The sequence below is a fragment of the Rana temporaria genome, chromosome 11 (assembly GCF_905171775.1).
Source record: "Rana temporaria chromosome 11, aRanTem1.1, whole genome shotgun sequence".
In the NCBI taxonomy this organism is placed as follows: Eukaryota; Metazoa; Chordata; class Amphibia; order Anura; family Ranidae; genus Rana; species Rana temporaria.
In genome coordinates this window covers 25244511-25271467 of record NC_053499.1, presented here as the reverse complement: position 1 = coordinate 25271467, position 26957 = coordinate 25244511, and the positions used below count along the sequence as shown (strand labels likewise).

The 26957-nt window shown below is 44.4% G+C and overlaps 1 protein-coding gene across 1 annotated transcript in view; it reads right to left on the bottom strand.

Annotated features, from left to right (window-relative positions):
• The window catches only part of C11H11orf49 (chromosome 11 C11orf49 homolog), a 154940-nt gene that overhangs the window by 58324 nt on the left and 69659 nt on the right, over positions 1-26957 (bottom strand). Inside the window, exon 3 of the mRNA XM_040328223.1 lies at positions 9695-9825. Coding sequence (XP_040184157.1) covers positions 9695-9825 — 131 coding nt within the window. The remainder of the gene's footprint in view (positions 1-9694; positions 9826-26957) is intronic.

Genomic DNA, 26957 nt, shown 5'->3' with positions numbered 1-26957 from the left:
ATATCACTAGGAGCATTCACTCTTTGAGGGGAGCAGCTTATTTTATTTACTACTATATATTTATTCACTTGGCGCAGAGTTTTCACCCTTTATCAGTGTTATAGGTAGGGGCAGTGACCTTGTATGTTGGATGAGAAGGCCTGACTCGCAGACTCCGCTCTAATTCATCCCAAAGGTGTTCTATCGGGTTGAGGTCAGGACTCTGTACAGGCCAATCAATTTCCCCCACCCCAAACTTGCTCATCCATGTCTTTATGGACCTTGCTTTGTGTATTGGTCCAACTCATTTGCTGAAGGGGGGATTATGGTGTGGGGTGGTTTCAGGGGTTGGGCTCGGCCCCTTAGTTCCAGTGAAGGCAACTCCTGTACAGCGCCTGAAAACTGCCTCCTAATCATTACAATGGGTAATTTCACACCTGAGCGGTAAGTTTGCAGGATGTTCGGAAAAGTCCTGCGTCAGCATGCCAAGACATTTTAGACAACTTCATACTCCCAACTTTGTGCAAACAGTTTGGGGGCGGCCCCTTCCTGTTCCAACATGACTGCCCACCAGTGTACAAAGCAAGGCCCATAAATAGATGGATGAGAGAGTTTGGGGTTAAAGGGTTTGTAAAGGAATTATTTTTTTTATCTTAATAGCTTTCTTTACCTTAATGCAGTGCTGTTTTCATGTCCTGATTGTTCGTTTTTGCTCTCAAGTTGCTGTAATTCTTCTCTGATCTCCACACTTCCTGGTTGTCTGTTTCCTGATAACCACAGTGCTGGGAGCTTTCTCTCTGTGGTCACCAACTTCAAGGAGTTGTGATTACTGTGTGTCTAAAACCCCTCAGCACCAATCAGTTTTGTTTTCCAAACCATCACTGCCCTGTATTGGCTCTGTGGCTCTGTACAGCAGAGAGGCAGGAAACAACATGCAAAAACGAAACTAGAAACTACAGGTTATTATATGATTGATTAATCAGTTAACTATTATGTCTCTATACCCTGTTAACAGTCATTTTAGCAAAAAAAAAATGTTTTATTTTCAACTCCTTTAAAAAAAGAACTTGACTCACAGGCGTGAGTTCCATTTATTGGAGGACAAAAGGATCCATTAGGATAGATCCAGGTTGTTGAGACACAATCTTGGATCGGAAAACTAAAATCTGGCAGATGGACATGATTGCAATGGCAGGTTGTAGGGCAGGGCCTGCGAGGGAATGAACTTTTATCAGTTAGCACTGTTCCATGCTATCTTAGTGGACAACAAAATACCTCCCACTGATAGAGAAGAGAGGGAGGTGTTATGTAGTCTTAAACACACTTTGTTACACGGTGACACTACTGCACAATACGGTTGCAACCCTTGGAAAAGGAAGGGAGTTAATGGTAGGATTACCAGGTTAAAATCAAGAAAATACTGTATTTATCGGCGTATACCGCGCACTTTTTTGCCCTGAAAAATCACGGCAAAATCGTATGTGCGCGATCTATACGCCGATACCCGCGCCGAGTTTGAACACTGCGCCGGCATATACCGAGCGCAGTACACTCGTGTATAGTCGGGCAGGCTCGGCTCCTCTCTCGCTCACGTCCTGGACGTCCAGGACGTGAGCGCGAGCGTAGCCGAGCCTGCCTGACTATAAACACACACACACACACACACACACACACACGTGTACTGCGCTCGGTATATGCCGGCGCAGTGTTCAAACTCGGCACGGGAAAGTGGGGATTGAGCGGGAGGACACCGCAGAAGGACGCCGGACCCGACGAAGGACACCCGAAGCCGCAGACGGACGCCGTACCCAACAAAGAGGACACCCGAAGCCGCAGACGGACCCGACGAGGCCGCCAATGGACGCCGCGCAAGACACCAAAACTAAGTACTAAAATGTTTTTTTTTTTTACAGGAATTGCAGGTCCACTTTAGGGGTGCACGCTATACGCCGGAGCTCGCAATACCCCGATAAATACGGTAATGTGAAAAAAAGATTGCAGGCAAGCAAACCAATACTGGTAAGCTACATTCCTATAAATGTGTTCTTGAATGTAGAAATGCTTTCATTTAGGATTATGAAACTTAATTTTGGACATGTGATCAGCCAGTGTTGCCAACCTACCAGACTGAAATTTACTGACAAGCCACCCAAAATTTACTGGCACAGCCAAGTTTTTACTGGCATTTCCAAAAGTAAAAAGATTACAGTTTTAGGTGCAATTTTAGTATTTAGGCTACAAACAAGAACAATATGCAATTAGCAATGCGATTTAAAATACATAAAACATATTTCTTATTTTATTTTCGATATAGTAAGCAAGTAGCTCAGTTACAGGACTCCTGAGGGTAAGAAATTAAATTGGGTCAGGCACACACACACACACACACGTGAAACTGACTCTCAGTGACAATGACAGCAGTGTGCAGCAGCACAGATACACCGACATGTCCCCGCCTGAGTCACAGCAACAGTCACTCTCCACGCCAGGTGATCCCTCTAGTCCACTCCAGTCTAAACAGCACTGACCGTCCCGCTCCTGGCCTGCCTTGTTCCCGACCCACACACGAGGCTCTGGCCCCTCTGCCTGGCTCCCTTGCACCATGACATCACAGGACATGCTCAGGCACCGCCTCCGCCAGAACCGCCCAAACACACTATAGCAGGCATTCGTATGGTTTCAGCCGGCTCTAGACCTATCCAGGCGTCACAGCCATATTTTACTGGCAATCTTTTCCTTTTACTGGCATTTACTTGCAGGAGAAAATTGCCTGTTTTTTACTGGCTGCCAGTAAAAATACTGACAGTTGGCAGCACTATGATCAGCCTGTAAAGTAAATGGCCACAGCAATTAATATTTTCACATGCCCTCTTCTGCTGTCCTATACAATGCAGACAGCGGTTCTGTAAATCGAATGCAGAATCAGGCTGTTGAGGGAAAGGATTTTCAGGTGGCACAATCTTCCTGTACATGGCCAGCTCTACCATGTTCTCCCCTGTAATGCCGTGAACACCAATGCTCTTCTCACCCTCTCCCAAGTTGTGGCAGTGGCATGCTCTGCATTCCTTCCATCCAGATTATTTTCTCAGCTACAAGTTCCAGCTCGGCAGACTGCATCCTAATTACAGGGGAATTTCTGTTGTATAAACTGCAAAAATTAGAGCACTGCCTTTATTTCCCCAAACGTTTGAAGATGTTTAAAAGGGAAGAAGGGAGGAGGCCGATACGCATACCGAGAAGGACAACACCGAAGAGAAGAAAAAGACACGGCAAGTTCGGGCGGAACTGAAGAGTTCTTCGATGTTACGGTTATGAAACTTACGTAATGGTTATGGGTCCCATCAAATCTCAAAATCGCTTCCACATTTCATGAAGTCTTTAGGAAAGATCATGGGGGGGGGGGAAGGTAGGGGGGGGGGGTGTTTGAGAGAAAAAAAAAGGAAAGAGACTGAAGAGAGAAGGGCAAATCTTGGTAAATTTAGGCACTGCCAGGACTTTCTGTCCAGTATGGTCAATGGTATGGCATGTGTGGTGGAATGTTTGTTCTCCCTTCTCTATTGAAAAGGGAATGACCGGGAATCAGTTGCATTAAAAAACTAGCAATCAATTGCCACTTGTTACTCACTGGTTAACCACTTAAGCCCCGGACCATTTTGTTGCCAAAGGACCAGGCCATTTTTTGCTATTCGTCGCTGCGTCGATTTAACCTACAATTGCGCAGTCATGCGACGTGGCTCCCAAACAAAATTGACATCCTTTTTTTCCCCCCACAAATAGAGCTTTCTTTTGGTGGTATTTGATCACCTCTGCAGTTTTTTTTTTACGCTATAAACAAAAATAGAGCGACAATTTTCAAAAAAAAAAAATGCAATTCTTTTTACTTTTTGCTATAATAAATATTCCCCAACAACAATATCTAAAAAAAAACATTTTTTTTCCTCAGTTTAGGCCGATACGTATTTTTCTACATATTTTTGGGAAAAAATAATCTCAATAAGCATTTATTGATTGGTTTGCGCAAAAGTTATAGCTTCCACAAAATAGGGGATAGTTTTATGGCATTTTTATTAATATTTTTTTTTACTATTAATTTTTATCGTGACTGCGACATTATGGCGGACACATCGGACACTTTTGACACCATTTTGGGACCATTTTCATTTTTACAGCAATAGTGCTATGAAAATGCACTGATTAGTGTGAAAATGATACGGGCAGTGAAGGGGTTAACCTGTAGGGGGCGATGCAGGGTTTAAGTGTTCCCTAGGAAGCGATTCTTACTGTAGGGGGGGCGTGGCTTGGCGTGTGACGTCACTGATCGTCGTTCCCTATGACAGGGAACAGACGATCAGTGACACTCTCACTAGGAAGAACGGGGAAAGGTTTGTTTACAACTTTACGCTTACCTCTCCTCGTTTTTTCAGCTCTGTGACCCAATCGCGGGACACACGGGTGATTGGGTCTGCGGGTCCAGCGGTCATGGAGCTCAGGACCAGGTTGCGAGCGCGCCATTGGTGAACCGCGCGCGACCCACGGCTGGGCATCTTAAAGGGGACGTACATGTACGTCCTTTTGCCCAGCCGTGCCATTCTCCAGACGTATATCTGCATTAGAAGATCCTTAAGTGGTTAAAGCCATCGTGTTCTGACTGTGACCATCAGTGATCAGATCTGTTACGCTGCTTGCTTTTTTTGGGGGTGAGAATGATCACTTTAAAGCCCATCTCCAGGTAAAACTTGTGTGTTAAAATAATTTAAAGCCTAAATTAAGTTTCAGTTTAAAATCATCCAAATATATTCCAAGTGGATCAAATCAAAAAGGTGTGCAACCTAAAGAAAGCAGCCACAACCACAATAAAAATGCCTGTCCCATGCCAACATGATGTGGAGAAGGACCCTTGCTCGTTGTGTGGAAAAAGCTGTAGAGGTCAGACATCAACCTCCAAGTTAAAACTATAAGCTCTGCAATCAGCTCATACTCCTCATTGGCTGACAGCTGATCACCTGAAAAGGGGCCGCTGTGGTTGGCCCTTTACCCTGATCTGTGATCAGTCGAGTCTCGAGGACTGGGCGTTCACACAGCACACCGCCCATGCGCTGCAGGCAGCATGAGAGGACATCCATGGATGCCCTCCTGTAATTTTAAGCCCAAACTGTACCCGTCGTTTGGCTCTAATCAGGTGCTTCAAAAGACACACCCCCGCCTATCCCGGCAATTGTAATTCATGCGCCCGGCGTCCTGAAAGGGGCCAGGCGCATGGATAGGGAGGGCAGCAGTGGTGTTAGGAGGGGTGGCCATTCGCCCACAATGCACGGGCTGCCACTGCTGTGTTGACTTTTGTGTTAACATTTGCAAGTATTGTAAGGGGTTCCATATCGTGTTTATACGGTTTAATTATTGATTGTCTTCGTTTTTAATAGGATTTATGTAATGTTTCAGGATGTCAGTAAATAATGTGCTTCATCAGTAAATTTCCCCATTTTTTGTCAGTAAAAAAATGCCATGAGAGGTTGGCAACCCTGGTTAAGAGCCATCAAAAAACAAGTTATGGTTGCTATGGGTTGATGCGTCTTGCACTAAATTATTGCATGAGCATTTCACGATAACTGTATTGATGCATGAAAGATAAATTGTAGTAGCGTTATGCCTTCAAATATCAGGTGCATAGGCATTTCTTCCCGCATGTGACCAAAACATGTCTGCCTGCTGTCCCCTAAATTACCAAAGATTATTCCGTCACTTCCACCTTTAAGTACCAAGTTTCAGATTAAGTGAAAGATCAGACTGGCTGTAATGTAACACTGGAGTAAATTCTGGGGATAATACAAGGCAAGGAAAGATTGACAGCTGGAGAAAGGATGTGATAAATCATACATAGCTGAACTAATGATACAAGGTCAAGCCACAAGGAGATGTAAATCTAATACCAAAATAACCAAGAAAAACTTTGGGCCTCGGGTGTAATTACCAAAGGGAAGGAAAGTTCAGGGTTTGCCTGTGGCAACCACAATCAATCTGTCATGTTTTATTGCAGCTTAAGAAATAAATAAATAAAATAAATCAACCATCTGGTCACCATAAACTTGTCAGTTTGTAAAATAGGAGTTAAAAATTTCACAAATGAGGTCTTATAACTATATGAAAAGTGAGAAGTTTTGTCTCAAAGGTTTGAAAACACACATCAGGTTAAATCCAAAATGCTTACCGGAAACCCATCCTTTCTACCCATGGGTTACATTTATGTGCAATATTCTCAGTGCCAGTACTGGCCAAGCACCACCCAATGGCAATCCCCTCATTAATAATTTTACAGTAGATGACCTGGGATTCCCATCTCCGCATCTTGCAGTGGCACAACCCTTTCATGATGCACTATGTTCATTGTATGGTACAATATATACTTTACAATACTCAGTTATGTATAATGTACTTTACACACTCCATACTACTCCACTTTGTACATCAGCCTTGCTCAACCTTTTTACCCCCAGAAGAACCACTAAAATAATTTGTAGGCCTCCGGGAACCCTTAGCTTAACCACTTGCTTACTGGGCACATAAACCCCCTTCGTTCCCAGGCGAAATTTCAGCTTCCGGCACTGCGTCGCTTTAACTGACATTTGCGCGGTCGTGCGACGTGGCTCCCAAACAAAATTGACGTCCCTTTTTCCCCACAAATAGAGCTTTATTTTGGTGGCATTTGATCACCTCTGCGGTTTTTATTTTTTGCGCTATAAACAAAAAAAGAGCGACAATTTAAAAAAATATATATATATTTTTTTTACTTGTTGCTATAATAAATCTCCCATTTTAAAAAAAAAAAAAAAAAACTTTTTTCCTCAGTTAAGGCCGATACGTATTTTGACGTATTTTTGTAAAAAAAAAAAAAAAAAAAAAAAAAAAAAAAATCGCAATAAGCGACTGGTTTGCGCAAAAGTTATAGCGCCTACAAAATGGGGAACAGAATTATGTTTTTTTTTCATTATTTTTTTTTTTACTAGTAATGGCGGCGATCTGCAATTTTTATTGGGACTGCAATATTTCGGCGGACGTATCGGACACTTTCGACACAAATTTGTGACCATTCACATTTATACAGCGATCAGTGCTATAAAAATGCACTAATTACTGTATAAATGTGACTGGCAGGGAAGGGGTTAACACTAGGGGGTGAGGAAAGGGTTAAATGTGTAGCCTGGGTGTGTTCTAACTGTGTGGGGGGAGGTGACCGATGCTGTGTATCTATATACAAGAGACACAGATCGGTCTCCTCTCCAGAGACAGCACGTGGAGCTCTGTGTTCACACACAGAGCTCCACGTTCCTGCTGTTACCGGCTGTATTCCCGACGATCGCGTGTACCCGGCGGACATCGCGGCCGCCAGGTACACGCATCGGGTCCCCAGCGATGCGGCGGCACATTGGTTACCCGCCGCGCGCGCGGGTAATGCATTTCAAATTACATCCAAAGACGTCCACTTGGCACCTGAGAACCGCGCTGTTGACGTCTTTTGTCAATACCGCGGGTCTCAAGTGGTTAAAGTATAACTCAAGGCAAAACTTTTTTTTTTAGTTTTGGAGTGGAGACGGATTAGAACCGCCAGGTTTTTATTGCGGTCTGTGACCCCGTTAAGGAGAGCCAACCTCTCCATTTGTTCTGTTCATTATCACTGAAAGTGAAATTAAAAGAAAATCACAAATTCTGTGTTGTTCCCATAAAAGTAATAGAGGGAAAATCTTCCAATGGGGACTCTAGTTATGGTGACCGGCGGGGGGGTAATTTGTAGCAAAGAAATGTTGTGCGCTTAGAGTAAATTTGGGTGCAGCACACAGAGTTGGAATAACCCCTGCTCCATCCCCCTGAGGTCACTTATTGCTACTCACACGGGATTCCCGACCCGGTGGCATGGGCTAGATATGGCATAATATACTTACACCAAGTTCTATCAAACCCTGGATTCAAACAGTTCCAGTCACTTAGAGAGGAATTTTCACTCCCACAGCACTTGCCATTTAAATACCTGCAGCTCCGTCATGCACTCAGAACCCAGCTGCCGTCTCTGGATGTAGATACGGAACCCCCACCGGTGCTGGGTGTTCTGGGGAGTGATCCCTCCAAGCTTATTTCGCACCTGTACTACACCATCAGGCACAGGAGAACACTGGCTGTCTCTCAGAAAGCCAAGACGACTTGGGAACAGGACGTAGGCCCAATAGAAGACGCAGACTGGGATGAAATACTCGAGGGAACCAAGACTGCGTCCCCTAAGCTGTCAGATATACTGACGCAAACTTACATTATTCCCAGAGCCTACCCAACACCACTGAGGTTGGCCGAGTTCCAAAGCTCATCCAACCCGACCTGTCGCTTGTGTCAGTCCACGCTTGGTACGTTTTACCATCTCATTTGGAGCTGTGCCGGGGTTGCGCATGGAATGCAAGGATCCTGGCTTCGGGACCACGTTGGCCCGGAGCAATTGATCTGCAGCTTGGGGACTCAGTAATCGACTGGGTCCCACCTAAAGTTCCTGGGTCGTCCATCCAGTTGGAGGAGGCCGTACAGTGGATAGTCTGCCTGAGGAGTGCCAAGAGAGGCTGGAGTTCGGATAGGGGCCTGACTATCCATTGGGGACCAGGGGAACCGGACACTGAAAGGCTGGATGTTGGCCGCCTGTCAGTCGGTACCCCAATTCAAAACTACCCAAAGTTTTAGGAGCCAAGTCTGCTAAGGAGGATTATCTCCGCTGTTCATTTATCAGGAGGGACTTTCCCTAAGGTTCGAGTGACATTCTGGCTGCCAGGCTGGTGAGAGAAGCCTGTCCAGGTGCACTATACCCACTCAGGCTGGAGTGGTAAAAAGACATTACACGTGGGAGCAGGACTGTTTCAATATTTCTGACCTCTGGATCTGCCATCTTCATTTCTTCTGAACCTCTATTCTTTACCAAGTTTTATTGTTTTTACCCGGCTGGGTAATAAAGAGCACAGAAAAAGACAGACATTCCGTTACTACAACTTTCACCAAACACCCCTAGACATCAGAGAAACACGAGGTAACATGCCACCCAAAACAAACCAGCAGCTCCTTCAGGGTAGTGCTACATAAGTATGAAATGCAAGACTCTGGTGGGTGCAACAAGATGTTTGCTTGCCGCCTTCAAACGGTGGACGAGTGTGGGGTGTAGCAAGACAGCGGCGACGGAACGTCACTTCAGTTTAAAAATCTCACGGGTAGCCAAATCTGTCAAAACATGGGCAATGAAACGGATGTGACTTCCTGTCCAGATATCTCATTAAAAAAAGCTGCCCACTGTTAATGCGATACATCCATTGGTCGAACACAAAAGCTAATAAAGCAACTGGCAAAAGGTACAAAAATATCTTAGGTACTTTTATATTTTGGATAAATCATAGCAATTTCACCAAAAAAATTAAAAAAATATTTTTTTTTACTGGCCCTTTAAGGAAAACATATCTGACGAATTGTAAACAAGCCATTGACATTCCCATCATGTGTTTATTTCAGATGGCCATATTGCCTCATTATAGGATAAAGAATTCATAAAATCTCTCTTAAGCGGACAAAGCTTTAGATTACTGAACCCCCCACTGCGGGATTGTCAGTGCAGATGGAAGCAACATCAAAGCATCTCATCTTCCAGCAATGTATAAATAATAACCTCCCCACAGCCCCCCCATTGTCTCCCTCTTCTTACCTCCATTCTTAGCGATTGTCCTGAAGCATCTCCAGAAGAGTCGTAGAAAGGACGCCCGGTTATGAGGGGTGCACTGAACAAAGGAGTAATCTCTGAACAGGACGTGGGTGCCCTGAGACACGCTGGTGAAACTACAGGGGAAGAGAAACAGACACGGGTTACCCGATGAGAAAAGTACTTAACTGCGGAGTTCCGGCCACAATTTCACTTTTTAAATATAAATGCCCCTGTAATACACAAGCTTAATGGATTCTAGTAAAGTTAGTCTGTAAACTAAGGTCCGTTTTGTTAGGTTGTTACAGCATTTAGACACTTTATAAAATAGAAATTGACTGGGGCCATCTTAAGTGTGTGCATCATGAAGCCAGACTGTATGACTTCCTGGATTTCAGCCTTGCAAATCTCGCACATGCTCAGTGCTGCACAAGCAGTGTCAGATCAGGTTTCAGCACCTGTGCTGTCCAAGTCACATGATTCTTTGAGACTGGGGAGTGCACAGACTCCTGGAAAGTGACACCCACTACATTCCCAGGAGTCTGTGCGGTGTAGGTTAGGAAGCATTAAGCACCTAGGTGCAGGAAGTGGGAAGAATAACTATTCTGCCTAGCAACAACACTTTGAAGGCATCTAAAAAAAAAAAAAAAAAAAAAAAAAATTCGTAAAGGACTAATAACATTTTTTTAAAACTACTGATGTAATGTTATATTTATGGGTGGAACTCCACTTTAACTGCCTACCATAAATAATTTGTGAAGTCAGGGAAAGCAAAGGGCAATATACGGTTTAAAATAACTTTATAGCTGTAATAAAATATACATATTTTGTTTTAAATAACAGCATTCATATACCTTATTTTTTTCCGTGGTCATGTGGCTACACTACCTTGCTTTCCTCCTTGGGGGGTGGGGGTAGTGGTATATCAGCATTGCCCGAGGATGGGCAGCAGAATGAGCATTGGGGGTGCCGCGCTGTCAATCGAGTAGAGTAAAGCCTTGTACAAACGATCGGACCTCCATCTGACTTTTCCGTGGAAGGGCGGTGTCCGTGAACTTGGTATGCATACACACGGCAGAACATTTTCAACCAACACGAACGTAGTGACGTACTATACCAGGGGTGGCCAATCAGTGGCCCGCGGAGGCCTCTGATGTGGCCCACGGAGGCCTCTGATGTGGCCCGCGACCTCCTGCTCTGGAATGGCGGGTTGGCGAGCCCACATCGCAGGTTGTCGACCCACCATACCACAGCATCAGTGTTGTGAATGAAGCTGGCGGTAGAGGAAGAAAGTGGCTGCAGAGCACCATAAGCCGATGTTTCCTCTACAGTGCTGGCTTTTGCCACAGGCAGAGTCTATGGCAAATTTTAGCTAACCCTCAGGATAGACACAGGTGCACTACGTTGCACCTGCGGTGTGGTTAAACCGCAGCACAGTGTGAAAGCAGTCTTTGGCCCTTTTCACACGATCAGCCGACCCAATGGGAACCTCAATTCAACTCTATAGCGCGACAGATGTCCATCTACGCCCACCTACCTCCAATCCGAAAAACAGAATCCATCTGGGTGAATTGGAGGGCCTATAGAGTAGCCGTGACCTGTCATCTGCCCGCTCTGCTCATTGTGGCTGGCGACTAGTTACCAAGTTGCTTAAGTGGCCCTCACCAAAAGGTTGGGCACCCCTGTACTAGGTGGTCTTTCAGCTCTTTAGCGCCACCCTTTGGGCAACTTCTGCTAATGTTGTCTTAAGGTTAGCATTGGTTTGGAGCATGCATGTTTGTACTTTGGATTTTAGTCCGACGGACACATTTATTGTCAGACAGTTGGTGAGCATGAACAGCCAACATTTGTTGTCGTTAATTCCGCCAACAATTGTCTGATGGAGCATACACACGGTCAGATTATCCGACAAAACACATCCATCGGACAATTACTGTCATAAAATCCGATCGTGTGTACGGGCCTTCAGACGAGCCAGGGTGCACAGCAACAAATCTGACTATGGGACTACAGGCATGCAGTCTGTCTACACAGTGTCCTGAAGCTTCAATTAGCAAGCTAGGAGATGCAAACCGACCACACCAGCAAGGATCTACTTCCACTTGCTTGGTCCAATTGCAACAGAAAAATAGGACTGCCAGAATCACCAGGTATTTGATACTAAATGAGGGGAAGTAGTAGTAGCATGTACCAGATAATGTATTACTAAGGGAATGCATATTCATTTTAGAGTTACAAAACACTTTAAAGTGTACGTAAAACACCCAACTTCTCTTATTTGCTCCCTATTGGTGTGTTAAATATATGTGTTCAAGACAAAAGAACAGGGCCGACACCAGTTTGTGTGCTTCGAGACTTGTGTTTCACACTTGTGTATTAGGGTTCATGTAGATGGAGGTTGTTACAAACATTACCTTTTGCATTCAAACTCAACTCTGCTCAACCCCAAAACAGGACAGAGGCTGAGATTTTTCTGCATTAATAGCGAAAAAACACAGACCTGCAAATGCCTGCTATACAGTCATATATGTAGTTTGTAGTTAAAGATTGATGTTGTTGTTGCAGGTTTACTTTCAAGTATGTGTAACCTCTAACCTCTGCAATCCAGGCACATTTCCATGTTTTATCCCTTCAAAGACATTGCAAGAACACCAAATCATCCGTTGCTCTGCTTTTAATTCACCTGGTCCTTATTTTCTTGTGGGACTTCTACACTCCCCTTGTCAACATGCATTTTTTCCTGTATATCCTTTACACTAAATTCTGCTATGATCACCAACATCCAGTCAAAATCCAGAAAAGTAACCACATGACTTCAGAAATGGAGTGGGGGTGGGAATTAAAAAAAAAATGCCTGTCTCCAGGCTAGTGCATGAGATATGTAAATAACCGGTCATTCACAGCAAGGGGGTGGAAAGGACCAAGGTTTTTCTCTAAGTCCGTTTTATTTCACTGAACAATAAAAGATGATTGCTCAGAGCTGGATTAACTCTGTGTGCCAAGACTGGGCATAGATGATAGGAAATGCTATACTGTACATTGTGGCCCGGATTCTCGTACGAGTTACGCCGGCGTATCTCCAGATACGCCGTCGTAACTCTGAGTCCGAGCCGTCGTATCTTGGCGCCCGATTCAAAGAATCCGATACGCCAAAATTTCACTAAGATACGACCAGCGTAAGTTTTTTACGCCGTCGTATCTTAACTGCATATTTAAGCTGGCCGCTAGGGGCATGTACGCTGATTTACGCCTAAAAATATGTAAATCAGCTAGATACGCCAATTCACGAACGTACGCCCGGCCGACGCAGTACAGATACGCCGTTTACGTTAGGCTTTTCCCGGCGTAAAAAGTTACCCCAGCTATATGAGGCGTACCAATGTTATGTATGGACGTCGGAACAGCGTAGAATTTTTCACGTTTTACGTCGTTTGTGTAAGTCGTTCGCGAATACGGCTGTGCGTCATTTACGTTCACGTCGAAAGCATTGGCTTCTTGCGGGTTAATTTGGAGCATGCGCACTGGGATACTTTCACGGACGGCGCATGCACCGTTCGTAAAAAGCATCATTTACGTGGGGTCACATAAAATTTACATAACACACGCCCACATCTTCCACATTTGAATTAGGCGGGCTTACGTCGGCCTATTTACGCTACACAGCCGCAACTTTGGTTTGAGAATACGGCACTTGCCTGTCAAAGTTGCGCAGGCGTAATGTAAATAGGATACGTTACGCCCGCACAAAGATGCGCGCTTCTACGTGAATCCAGGCCTCTGACATAAAATAAATAAATAATTCGGGCATACATCCAAAAAAAAAAAATAATAATTCGGGTATACATCCACTTTAAGACTGAACACTTTCATCTTTGACTAGCAAGAGCATAGCCATTTGTTATTAGATTAGTGGAGCAGCTTTGGCACACAGTGTACAAAAGCCAGATATTCAATGCCAGATCTGTACTTTGGACAGGAATTTCAGTCTTACCTTCCTAAGATCTGCCTGCCAAACTCAAGAGTTACCTGGTTATCAGCAAACGTACTTGTGGAATACAATTCCTAGACACCTGCGTCGCTCAGGACACGGAGATACGCAGTGCACTGCGAGATAGGACAGAAAAAAATAAAAGCATTTCATGTACAACGTGCCCTGTGCAGCTATCCGTGCCCCAGGCAAAGGAACGCCTTTCAAAAAGCACCATTGTCTGAGTGTTTTGAAATTAGGAGTGGGCACTCCGCCAGGGCAGGAGAATCGTTTAAGCAATCCCAGGAACCTGCAGACATGTAACATAAAAGGTCACGGGATGCCAGGTACCAAGTCTTACTCAAGCCTCTGCGCCAAGCCAACAAGTCTTAACTATTTCTCCTAACAGAAAATAGGCGTTCAACTGTCGTTTCCCCTCCAAGCAACATGGAGGTACAAAGCGCAACAAATTATCATGAGACTGAAAAAAAAAAAAAAAAGGACACCGCACAAATAACAAAAAAAAACACAGCAAACAAACACTCCGCACCGAGAAGACAATAGATAATTCATGCTCTATAAACACATCGCTTAGCGGCAGCTTGTGGTGGATCAAGGAAGAATTCTCATCCACAAGAACAGCCACTATTCAAGACACGTCAATCACAAAATACAGTATACAATAATTCTACTAATCAAATGTAAAAGTGGCCACATACAGTGCCTTGAAAAAGTATTCATACCCCTTGACATTTCCCACATTTTGTCATGTTACAACCAAAAATTTATTTTGTTGGTTTTTCGACCAACACAACGTGGAACATAATTGTGAAGTGGACGGAAAATAAAAAAATGTTTTTCAAATTGTTTTACAAATACATATGTGAAAAGTGTGGCGTGTATTTGTATTCAGCCCCCCTGAGTCAATACTTTATAGAACTCCCTTTCACTGCAATTACAGCTGCAAGTCTTTTGGGGATGTCTCTTCCAGCTTTGCACATCTAGGGAGGGACATTTCTGCCCATTCTTTGCAAAATAGCTCAAGCTCTGTCAGATTGGATGGAGAGCGTCTGAACAGCGATTTTCAAGTCTTGCCACAGATTCTCAATCGGATTTAGGTCTGGACTTTGACTGAACCATTCTAACACATGAATATGCTTTGAGCTAAACCATTCCATTGTAGATCTGTCTATGGCCATTCCCATTTTGGGAAAAAGTACACCTAGTGAGACTTCTCTCAAATAGGACAGTTGGAAAATTTACGTATAATCAGCGCATGCAACAAATCATCCACGTGTGACCGGCTTTAGGTTAAATCTGCAGCGCGATGGTTACAATAGACTAAAATTTGCCTTAATTATAAGGCATAATTTTTATATATTCAAATGACAGCGGAAACCTTTTTTGCTCAGGTTCTACATACTGGTACCCAAATCTGTTGTCCTTGTCACTGCACAGCAAATACCTGCACGATCAATAACATTATTTCAAAGGCTATGCAGGTAGCCACAGTCCCTGTGTAAATGCATTTAGAGATACCAGAAAGCAAGATCTGGCAGCTGTGCCAGTCTGCTAAGGAGACATTTCCGACTAAACATTAACTTTTATGTTTGAATTTGAACAACTGATTACAGAAATACCTTATATGTAAAGGCTAACCCTTTATTTCATACAAGATTCACTTATTCACAGATTATGGCCTTCGCGAGTATGTACTGAAAGAATGAATAGTTCCTACCTGGCCCTCATTTGGAGAAATGATTTTTTCTTCTCTTAAGATGTATTTAAAAAAAAAAGTAATTTATATATATATATATATATATATATATATATATATATATATATATATATATATATATATATATATATATATATATATATATATATATATATATATATATATATATATAATGAATAAAAAAGGTGTTTTACTACACTAAACCTTTCATTCAAACTCCAAATCCTTGCACTCTGTATTTTGAAAAGCTGCTATAGAAGGGCTGAGCTGCGATACCTGGTGGTAAAAAGCACTTAATACTAGGGTTTTCTTAAAGCGGGGGTTCACCCTAAAAAAAAAAAAATTCTTGGTCTACCATCCATTCCAGCATACTAGCGTCAGCTACAGTATGCCTTTATTTTTTTGGCGCTGTACTTACAGTTTAATCCTGTAGTTTAGTTTCAGACTCCCGCGGGGAGTAGGCGTTCCTATGAAGAGGGGAACATGATTGACGGCCGGCTATGGCGCGTCACGCGTTCCGAAAATAGCCGAAATAGGACTCGGATCTATACGGCGCCTGCGCAGTCAGCTCCTAGTCTGTGCGCAGGCGCCGTATAGCGCTTTGAAGAGCCGAGTCCTACTCCGGCTATATTTACGTTTTTGGTTGCAATATGACAATATGTGGAAAATTTCAATGGGTATGAATACTTTTTCAAGGCACTGTAGGTACTTTGCCAGAAATGTAAAAAGAACTCCATGTACATGCCCCAGAGGACTGCAAACAGGTACATCAGTGTAACTTATTGCCAAAGAGATATTGGGAGTATGTTTTGCAATGAAGAGCCTGCATTTCGTGCAGCTTTTTTTTATGGTTTCTATGGAGATGTTGCCTCGCTAGCTGGGAGAGTGAGATGACGCTTCCTTGCTAGTGAGGGAGGTTCAGTGTTCTGGGCCAGCAAGGGAAAGATTCACGAGAGGCAAGTGGAAGACTCTCCCTGGTAGAGCCAATAGGACTGGATATTTCAGTCCCTATGATAATTCGGGACTCTTAATATTGGTATTGGTGTGGTGAAATGGGGGAGGGTAGGAACATCACTGGGATCATCAGGTAGGTACTCTTTTACGTTTTGTAGATGAACCCACTACATCTCCAGAGGGCTGAGCTGCGATACCTGGTGCCCCAAGTACACTCCTCTCAGTTCCAGGGCTGGGGTCACACTGATGCAGCCACAGGTCACAGCAGAGGGTCCGGTGTTCACCATTTAAGGTGCGAATCAGGTTTGAATCTTTGCCTGAATTCGGGCCTAAAACTGAGCCAAAGACGCATGACCCTTTTCCAGTGCGCTCCGCAGCCGCCCTGGAGCTGTGTGATCCGCTTCCATTGAAAGCCAGTCATAGTCTACCGTCATTCGAATTGGTTGCGGGGAAACCCGCATGCAAATCGCAGCAGTGTGAACCCAGCCTAACAGCAGTGTGTCCTTTGCCTACACACTTTGTGCTAAAAAGGCGTCCCTCTTTCCAATCTCAGAAAATTGGGAGGAGTGTTTTAAAGGGGTTGTAAAGGTACATTTTTGGTCCCCTAAATAGCTTCCTGTACCTTGCAATGCAGTTCTCCTTCACTTACCTCATCCTTCCATTTTGCTTTTAAATGTCCTTATTTCTTCTGAGAAATCCTCACTTCCTGTTCTTCTGTCTAACTCCACACGGTAATGCGAGGCTCTCCCTGGTGTGGAGAAAGCCTCTTGAGGGGGGAGGGGGCGATAAGGAGTGTCAGGACACCCACTAACACACAGCTCCTTTATCTGCAAAGTAGAGAGTGTCCTGACTTGCCTGCTCGCCCCCTCAAGAGGCTTTCTCCACACCAGCGAGAAAGCCTCGCATTACTGTGTGGAGTTACAGACAGAAGAACAGGAAGTGAGGATTTCTCAGAAGAAATAAGGACATTTAAAAGCAAAATGGAAGGATGAGGTAAGTGAAGGAGGACTACACGAAAGTAAAGGAAGCTATTTAGGGAATTTGTTTTACCTTTACCTTTAAGGCCCCTTTCACACTTGTGCAACTGGGGACTGAGTACAGTGTCATCTTAAGAGCATTATAGGCCCCCGGGCAATACAGTGCACAGGGGCCCTGTCTACACAATCACGCACGAGAATTTACTGACAAAAATCATAAAATTTACTGGCAGAACCACATTTTTTACTGCCACTGCAAAAAAAGTACCTAAAATTACAGTTTTCAGTGCCGAACAGTGCAAATGTCAGTATTTAAACTATAAACATATAGCTAGTGCTATTAGCAATGTGTTTAAGTTAAACAAAAGTAAAAAAAAAAAAATATATGTCTTCATTGACATGAAGGTCAGGTTACTATAACCCAGCCAGCACAGAGTTTCCTCTTACATCAGAGTCTGCAGGATTCCCCCTTACAGTGAAAGGGAACTCTTATGTAAAGGGAAATGCTGCAGATCATGATCTAAGGGGGGAACTCTGATGTGGAGGGGGGCTCTGGTGACCAGAGGCCACCTTATATCTTAGTCCACTGCTTTCTCTTTCCCACTTACATCAGGGTCCGCAGACTGAGTTCCCCCTTGCATTGTAAGGGGGAATCCTGCAGACTCTGATGTAAAGGGGTGACCAGAGACCACCTTCCGTAGAATACACGAAGGTAAGGGGGGTCACCAATATAGGAGGGGGAACCTTTATATCAGTGCCCTCTTACATTTTTGCATTCACTCCCCCCTTACACCAGCAACCCCCGCACTCATGGAGGACCGGATCTTCTCTGTGATTTCCGCAAACTGGGCATGGGCAGTTCTAACCCATCACTCTCCACAAATTTTTACTGGGGTTGCTGGGCAGCCGGTGGGGCCCCCCTGGCAAGCGGGGCCCCCGGGCAACTGCCCAGCGTGCCCAATGGAAAAGATGGCCCTGACCGAGTACCATTCATATCTATGCAACTTCAAAGTAGTCCCTGTACTACCTTGGTCTGACTTTGATGCGAGTTGAGGCCCATAGACCTCAAGTTTACACAGGCACTCCCTGAAATTGCAGCAAAATCACAGCCGCCAAATTGCGGCAGTGTGAAAGGGGTCCAAATCCACTTAAAGGGGTTGTAAAGCTTAGTGTTTTTTCACCTTAATGCATCCTATGCACACCTTGCAGTCACCGCCCCCCCCCCCCCCAGCCCCCCGTTTTGATTACCCAAAACTCTGTGGGCGCGATCCCACGTTACTTTTCCCTAGCTCAAGTCGGCTCTTCATTGGGTGATTGATAGCAACGCAGCCATTGGTTCCTGCTGCTGTCAATCAAATCAATGACGTGGCGCCGGGGGCGGGGCCGAGTGATACAGTCAGCGACCATAGCCGCCGAGTGTATCACACGAGTGCGCCTGCAAGGTAACTCCCTCGGGAGAGAGCTTCCCAGAGGGGGTTAGCTCTTGCGGGAAGGAGCCGCGAGAGCCACCGTGGGACCCCAGAAGAGGATGTTCGGGGGGCCACTCTGTGCAAAACGAACTGCACAGTGGAGGCAAGTATGACATGTTTGTTATTTTTATTTATTTTTTAAACACAAAGCTTTAGTGTTCCTTTAAATAAAATGGGTACAAAAAACGAGGAAACTTGTAAAAAAATGTAAAGTTACATAACAAAGTTATTCAAATTATTAAAGCGGTTGTAAACCCGCATAATTTTTTTTTTCCCCTACACCTGCAAGGAAAAAGCCATAATGAGCCAATATGCACCGCATATTAGCTCATTATGAAATACTTACCTAGGAACGACGTGTCTTCCGGGTATCGCCGCTCCAGTGCTGTGATTGGCTGGAGCGGCGATGACGTCACTCCCGCGCATGCGCGGGAGATTTCCTTTCCGGCATGGCCGGCCATTCAGCCGAGGATCCCCCCTGCGCATGCGCCGCTGCAATCAGTGGCGCATCGCGAGGGGAATATCTCCTAAACCGTACAGGTTTAGGAGATATTCTTTATACCTCCAGGTAAGCCTTATTATAAAAAGTGAAAAAAGTGGGTTTACAACCACTTTAAAACCAAAAAAAAAAACACACAAATCAAAGTATGTAATGCACAATATTTTTCATATTGTAAAATAAAATGAACCCTGAAAGTCACAGGTGTGCTATGAATTGTATAAAAGCATTAAGCCGGAGGCCCAGTGTATCATATTTTATCTGTAGTCTTCAGCTAGTGGAATTGATAGCCTTATAAATACATAGCAGTGCATAACACAAGCAGGCCTTGCTGAACATGGCTCATTACAGAAGCTCCCATCATCCCTATACCATGTGTGCGCAGTATGTGCTGATCACACACAAATACATGCATTGGGAACAATGGCTCGAAAATTCTTTAGCCAGCAGAAAGATTTAACCCCCTGGCGTCCTATAGATCTGACAATGTATCATTCTGCAAAATGCTGATGAGCCCTTTGCTCACAAAGAGGTGATTGAAAAACGCTTTATCCCTCCCCTTGTCTTGTTTTCTAGCTCGGAGGAGGTCAGTAAGTCAACACTGTCTATTGCTCATCTGCCTATAGGGTTGCTGTCAGGGCTGCCGGGTATAGATATAAAAGTAAGGAGCTTGGAAACAAGAGAATGCCCCTTTGATCAGAGCGGCACAGTGGGGTGTGTAGTAACTCAAACCGCTATTGTGTGTATGAGGTTGGGGGGGGGGGGGGGGGTCATCCTCCTCCAGGTCACACTCTTCAAAGAAACAAGATCTCTTTAGGGGTAGCAAGCATATCTTCAAGGCTGGAAGAAGAATAGATGGGAAGGTTACACAGGTGGGTATTGAGGGTTCTCATATAACCTAGGATCTAAGCACTGGTTTGGCAAGCACAGCCTGTCCTACAACATCTATGTTGTCCTCAGCAGCCCAGCTGAAGATAGTCAGTGTTGGGTGACAGGCCTGACAGCTGCTGGAAAAGACCCAGGAGGGGCGAGACACGTGGGAGCTGAACAAACATGAACCTACACAACTATGAGATGGCAGTTTGGGACCCGAGCAGCCTTGCAATGAACCGTGATAGTTATATTGTGTGCACTTTCACTGCACTCACGTGTCATATAGTACTTCTCTGCCATAGGCCTCATTTATCAAAGTATTCATAAGAACACGTGTTGTCTCACAGCAACTAAACCAATGCACACCTGTACTGGGGAAAAAAACAGCTGAAGAATAAAATATTGAATTGTAACAAGTAGGGTTGTCCGATACCACTTTAAGACCAAGTACAAGTACCGATACTTTTTTTTTTTAATGTCATGTGACAGTGTTTTTACAATTTTTTTTTATTATTTTTAAAAAAAAAAATTACAATGCTTTCTCTTTTTTTTTTTAGGGGGGGGGGGGGTGGACAGCGTCTTTTATTTTAATTATAATTTTTTACAATTAATTTATTGCAATTCTTTTTTTTTTTTTTACCATGTTGGAGGGCTTTGGTGAGATATCAAGGGTCTTAACAGACCCCTGATATCTCCTCCTCGAGACAGAAAGCCTGAGGATAGAGATACCCCAGTCCCTTTCTCTGCAGCCTCAGCTGCACTGAAAATGAATGGAGAGGAGACAGCGGCTCCTCTCCATTCATAAACTGAGACACCGTAATCAAATGAGGTTACAAAGTTTGTTATTTAGATAGAGTCAGTAATCACTGACTCTGTTCTTACAGAAAAGGAAGGAGGACATGGAGAGGGACAGCAGAACGGAGGGGGACTCAGAGGAAAGCTGGAGGGGGACAGAAGCAGAACGGAGGGGGACATGGGAGGGGGATGAGGGGACAGTCAGCGGTGATCTGAGTGGGGGAGTTTCAAGCACCGATCACCCTGTATAGCAGGAATAAGCAATTAGCGGACCTCCAGCTGTTGAAGAACTACAACTCCCATCATGCCTCTGCGAGTCATGCTTATGGCTGTCAGAGTCTTGCCTATGCCTCATGGGACTTGTAGTTCTGCAACAGCTGGAGGTCCGCCAATTGTATATCCCTGCTGTATAGCTTTCACTAAAGCAGTTGAAAGCCACAGGGGGAGAAGCTTGCAAGTCCCCCACGCACTGATCACTGCTGAATGTCCAGGTACCGGGTGAAGCATCCCCCCCCCCCCCCCCAAGTACAAGTACTCGGGCAAATGGTCTGTATCAGAACAACCCTAGTAAAAAGGTAAAAAAAGTGATGTGGGGAAGCAAGCTGAACTATACAAATCTGCATTTCAGCGAGGAGGTGTCCATGCCTGTCAAACTCTGCAACCCGATTTAAAAATGGCATGGTGGCAGCATGTGTACAACCCTGTTTTGGCAATGTTAAAAGAGAGGTGCAAGACTTAAAAAAAAAAAAAAAAATTGTAAAATACTCACCTAGGCTGCATCGGTTCCATGCGGTTCCCTGCCGCCTCAAAGACCAAGAACCGAGCGATCAAACGCTGATCGCACGGTTCTCCACCTTCAGTGTGTAATGGGCAGAAACAGCTGGCTCAGGCTCTCAAGGGCGCATTGAGAGCTGCCGATCAGGCATCTCGTTTCTCGGTCTTCAGTGAGCAAAGAGCCAGAGACTGGCTTTGCTCTGCCCCTCCAGTGCTCACTGGTTGTGCAGGGGGCAGAAGCAACTGGCTCAGGCTCTGGATGGCGCACTGAGAGCTGCCGATCAGGCATCTGGGTGGATCTCGACATTAAAGTTGGGATTCCTTCAGAGTCTGGACTGGCTGATATGTCAGCCAACACCAGACTTTAGCACACTGTCAGCTGAATTCAGGTCATAGGAGCACAGAATGAAGTACACTTCTACAGTCCACATGAGAGGTTATGGCTTTGGACCCATTTTTCATTTAATGATTTGGGTGGGCAGCGGAGGGGCAATAAAACCACAGCTCAGCCTCCTGTTTTACTGCCCATGTAAAAGAGCCCTAATGGCGCGTACACAAGATCTAATTTTCGGTCAAAAAAACCTTGGATGTTTTTTGATGGAATTCCACTCAAGCTTGGCTTGCATACACACTGTCACACAAAAGTTCTCTGAACTTTCGACCGTCAAGAATGCAGTGACGTACAACACTACGACGAGAAAATGAAGTTCAATGCTTCCGAGCATGCGTTGGATTTTCCAATAGGAATTTTTTCCGTCTGAAAATTTGAGAACCAGCTCTCAAACTTTTGTTGGCGGAAATTCCGACAGCAAAAGTCAGATGGAGCATACACACGGTCGGAAATTCCGTTCAAAAGCTCACATCGGTTTTGTTTTGGTTTCAATCTGTCATGGCCGTCTAAGGGCGGTCCACCTGTTCAGCACTAGGTGACGGTTTTGGTGCGGGAGGGCCGGCTGGCTTGAGGGACTTAGACAATCTACCATGACGAGATTCCCTGATACGTTTTGGGGATCGGCACTTGGTGCCACCGTGGTGCGGGGGCTTTGACCTGGGGGCGGACAGTCGCCCCCTCCCTTCGGGCGCGCCCGCCCGGGCCCACCCCTTAACTTATACGATACACTGTAATTTTAGTGTGGTCTGGGGAGCCGGTCGGCCAGATCACACGGCCAATAACTCCTCTTTGGAGGATAATTTCGTCCTACATTCTGCAACACGGCGGTTGGGGCTCGGCTCACTCGTTGTGTGGGTGGAGGCTTTGCCGCAGCTCGGTTACCCGATTACATTCCCTATGCCTTTGACCGATTTAATCGTTTTTCTCCTGTGAATGTTTGTCATTGATGTTTTTATGTCCTTTTCTTTTAAGGAATTACAAAAAAAAAAAAAAAAAATGGAATGACTGGTGCATTACTTGATGTCTATCTCTAGCGACTGTAACCCGAAATGTACTGCCCTGTTTATCATAAAATTAAGAATTCACAAAAAAATCTCACAATCGGACTTTTGCTGTGGGAATTTCCGATTGTGTGTACGGGGCATTAGTCACGGTCTTGCAATTAGCAGCATGCCGTGTACACACCTTCAATGGGCTTCCTATCAGGTCTGCCAAAAGGTATTTGTGGACCTAAAAAGGCAGCCCAAAAGGCCAGGTGAAGAAACACCTTTTGCAGTAAACCATTGCCATTGACAACCTCCTGATGAAAAAAAGTCAAGATTTCAAAGCTGAAATTCACCCTTTATAAATAGCACTGGAGTTCTGTTTTAGCATCCTTGTGGGCCCCCCTGGGGTCTGGGGCACCGGCCAGTGACCTGTTCCATCTTTATTATAACCCACCATTGTGGTGGGGAAACACTGAGTGCTTATGAAAGATATAGGACTTTTATAAACAGGGTGCACGCTTTTCTCTACAAATCACTTCACTACTCAAGTAAGTCTTAAACGATCACGTAACAAGGTAGAACATGAGTCTCACAGAGGCCGGGATATAGAGAATCTGCATTTAATAACTTGAACCTGTTTGTTTTGCCTCACCACATCTTGTAACAAAGCTCACAGGCTGCATTCCCCATTCTTTGTCCTCCAGATCTGGCAAGTGCTTCACCATCCCATATGTCAGCAGCACAGCTCAATATAATAAATGCCTGATGTTTTTCCAGAGCACTGTGCTCAAGCTTATACATGGGAGGGCAAAGACAAAGGACCTCTCAGCTTTGCTCCTGTTGGATTCATGTCCGGCTCATTCAAATCGTGCCACAGCAATAAAGTAAACATGTGCTTTACCCACGCCTCAATGCCCCCCCCTTCCCCCTAGCAGCACATACTCCTCCTTCCATCACTGTCCCGGTGCGCCATGCCTTTTCCTGGAGCTCAGAGAACAATCAGTACCACTGGGTGTAAAGTAGTATGTGAAATATGGAGCTTACACAAGGATTAGCTTTCTTCTGTCAGCTGAACAGAGGTAAGGGGGGGGGGCAATAGTGTGTGCTTCTGGGAGCATAAACAATTTGAAAAATACATTCTTTATAATGTCCAGGTCTTTCTGCATAGTTGCATAGCAAGGTTGAAAATTGAAAAAAACTAAAACAAAAAACGATAGATAGATAGATAGATAGATAGATAGATAGATAGATAGATAGATAGATTCTCAATTTTATCAACTGCAACCAAAAAAACTAAAATAAAATGGAAAATCTCCAATATAACCAATTATTTGCCAGCCTAAATTTCACAACTGTCCATACACCCGATATCCTGTTGTGGGAACTCTTGGAACTACCAAATTGTGCCTCAACATCTTAGCAAGCCCTACTTTGTCTTCCTCATTAGGCTTCATAGTTGGCAGACGTGGGATTCTGTTTGGCATTCAGGTAGTTTGATGCCCCCTTTTTTGTCCCTTCTGACTGTCGATCACTAATCCTCTTTTCTGGGGTTAAAAACAACCTCATTCCTTTTCCTGGTGGACCACTCGTGGCTTTATGGAGGGTGCATTACTTTCTATCCACCCGCTCGTTTCCGTCATGGGAGATGAGATCCCGCAGCTGGAACATTTTCATTATGTCACAGTGAGACCATCCCCCAAGTTAGAACACAGTGAGGGAACACAGTTAACCCCTTTGTTGCTCCTTAGTGTTTAACCCCTTCCCTGCCAATGTCATTTACACAGGAATCAGTGCATTGTTATAGCACTGATCGCTGTATAAATGTCACTGGTCCCAAAAGTATATATATATTTTTGCAGATTGCCGCCATTACAAAAAATATATATTATTATTATTATTTGTATTATTATTACTATTATTGCCATAAATCTATCCCCTTTTTTGTAGATGTGATAACTTTTGCGCAAACTAATCAATATACCCTTATTGCGATTTTTTCACCAAAAATATGTAGAATACATATCGGCCTAAATTGATGAAGACATTTTTATTTTTTGGGGGGGGGGGGATATTTATTATAACCAATAAAAAAAATCATATTGTTTTTTTTCAAAATTGTCGCCCTTATTTTATATGTAGCGCAAAAAATAAAAACCGCAGAGGTGATCGAATGCCACCAAATGAAAGCTTTATTTGAAAGAATAGGACGTCAATTTTGTTTGGGTGCAACATCACACAACTGCGCAATTGTCAGTTAAAGCGGCGCAGTGCTGTATCGCAAAAAGTGCTCTGGTCAGGAAGGGGGTAAATCCTTCCGGGGCTGAAGTGGTTAAAATTTGGGAACCTTGGATCAGCTATTCTTTCCCATCTCTGCCTCCGGTTAGTTATGGTCATTTATAATTGTTGCCTGCGCCAATCCTGAGTTCATGGTACCCTCTTACCCCTTGGTCCTTCTCTCCCTTCTCCTAGGTTTCCCTTTCTCTTCCTAGAAGACATATTTTGTGGGCCTGTTGCCCCTTAGCCTGGTGGTTATCGGGATATTTTCTCAAATTTCTGCTCCTCATTAGTTTTGGTTAGAATCTTGTTGTTCCGACAATCCATAATGCTTACATGTGTCTGCTTTTATATGTGAATATTTAGCTCAGCCCCTGCATGGGCAAAGCAAAAGTTTGTTATGTTTTCTCTGAAAACTAAAATAAACATAATAAAAATGAATAGTTGAATTGCCAGCTTAAAGTGTATGCAAATCCAAACAATGAATTTCTTTTATTTGATCCCTCTTTGATCTTCTGAATATATAAAATGAAAGGGTTTCATTCCATCTGTTCAATAAGTGCAAAAAACACCTGTTAGTTTTGCCAGAAATCTGAGCGGATAACTTCCTGCGCTCTCTTCCTGCGCACAGAGGGGTCATGGTGGTGGGGAAACGATGTGGAAAGGTTTGCTTTCTTTGTAATCCAACACAAATGAGTAGGGCAGGGCCGACACCATGAGATAAGGTCACATCAAACAGAAGGGAAGAAGCACGCTATATTTTTGGCACATCAAGTATTTTTCTGTACTTGCACATGGAGAAATGTGTATCTATCGTAGAGATGTCCTAAATACAGTGTCTCACAAAAGTGAGTACACCCCTAACATTTTTGTAAATATTTTATTACATCTTTTCATGTGACAACACTGAAGAAATAACACTTTGCTACAATGTAAAGTAATGAGTGTACAGCTTGTACAACAGTGTAAATTTGCTGTCCCCTCAAAATAATTCACACAGCCATTAATGTTTAAACGATAAAAGAAATAACAAAAAGGAAGCAGGCGCCACTAGGTGAACTGTACAGCTTTTACTCAGTGTTTGAAATAAAAGTACTCACATTAAATTAAGGAATTCAGGCATGTAGTTGTTGTCCTGCGATTCGTCCGGGTCCAACCGATAGATGTGAGTATCCTTGGGTCTCTATCACAGCGCTGGTGTTGTGCTGTGTTTGTAGGTGTAACCTTGCTGGGTCCGTACACTTGATTGTAGGGGTTGTAGGTGCACAGATGTGCCGATGGAGACGCCGGAGCGCACGTTGAAGCGCACGCTTGTGGATGCTATGGTTGCGGGGAGAAAGATGACGTCATCGCCTGGGGACAGCAATGTGCTCCCCAGGCGATGACGTCATCTTTCTCCCCGCAACCATAGCATCCACAAGCGTGCGCTTCAACGTGCGCTCCGGCGTCTCCATCGGCACATCTGTGCACCTACAACCCCTACAATCAAGTGTACGGACCCAGCAAGGTTACACCTACAAACACAGCACAACACCAGCGCTGTGATAGAGACCCAAGGATACTCACATCTAT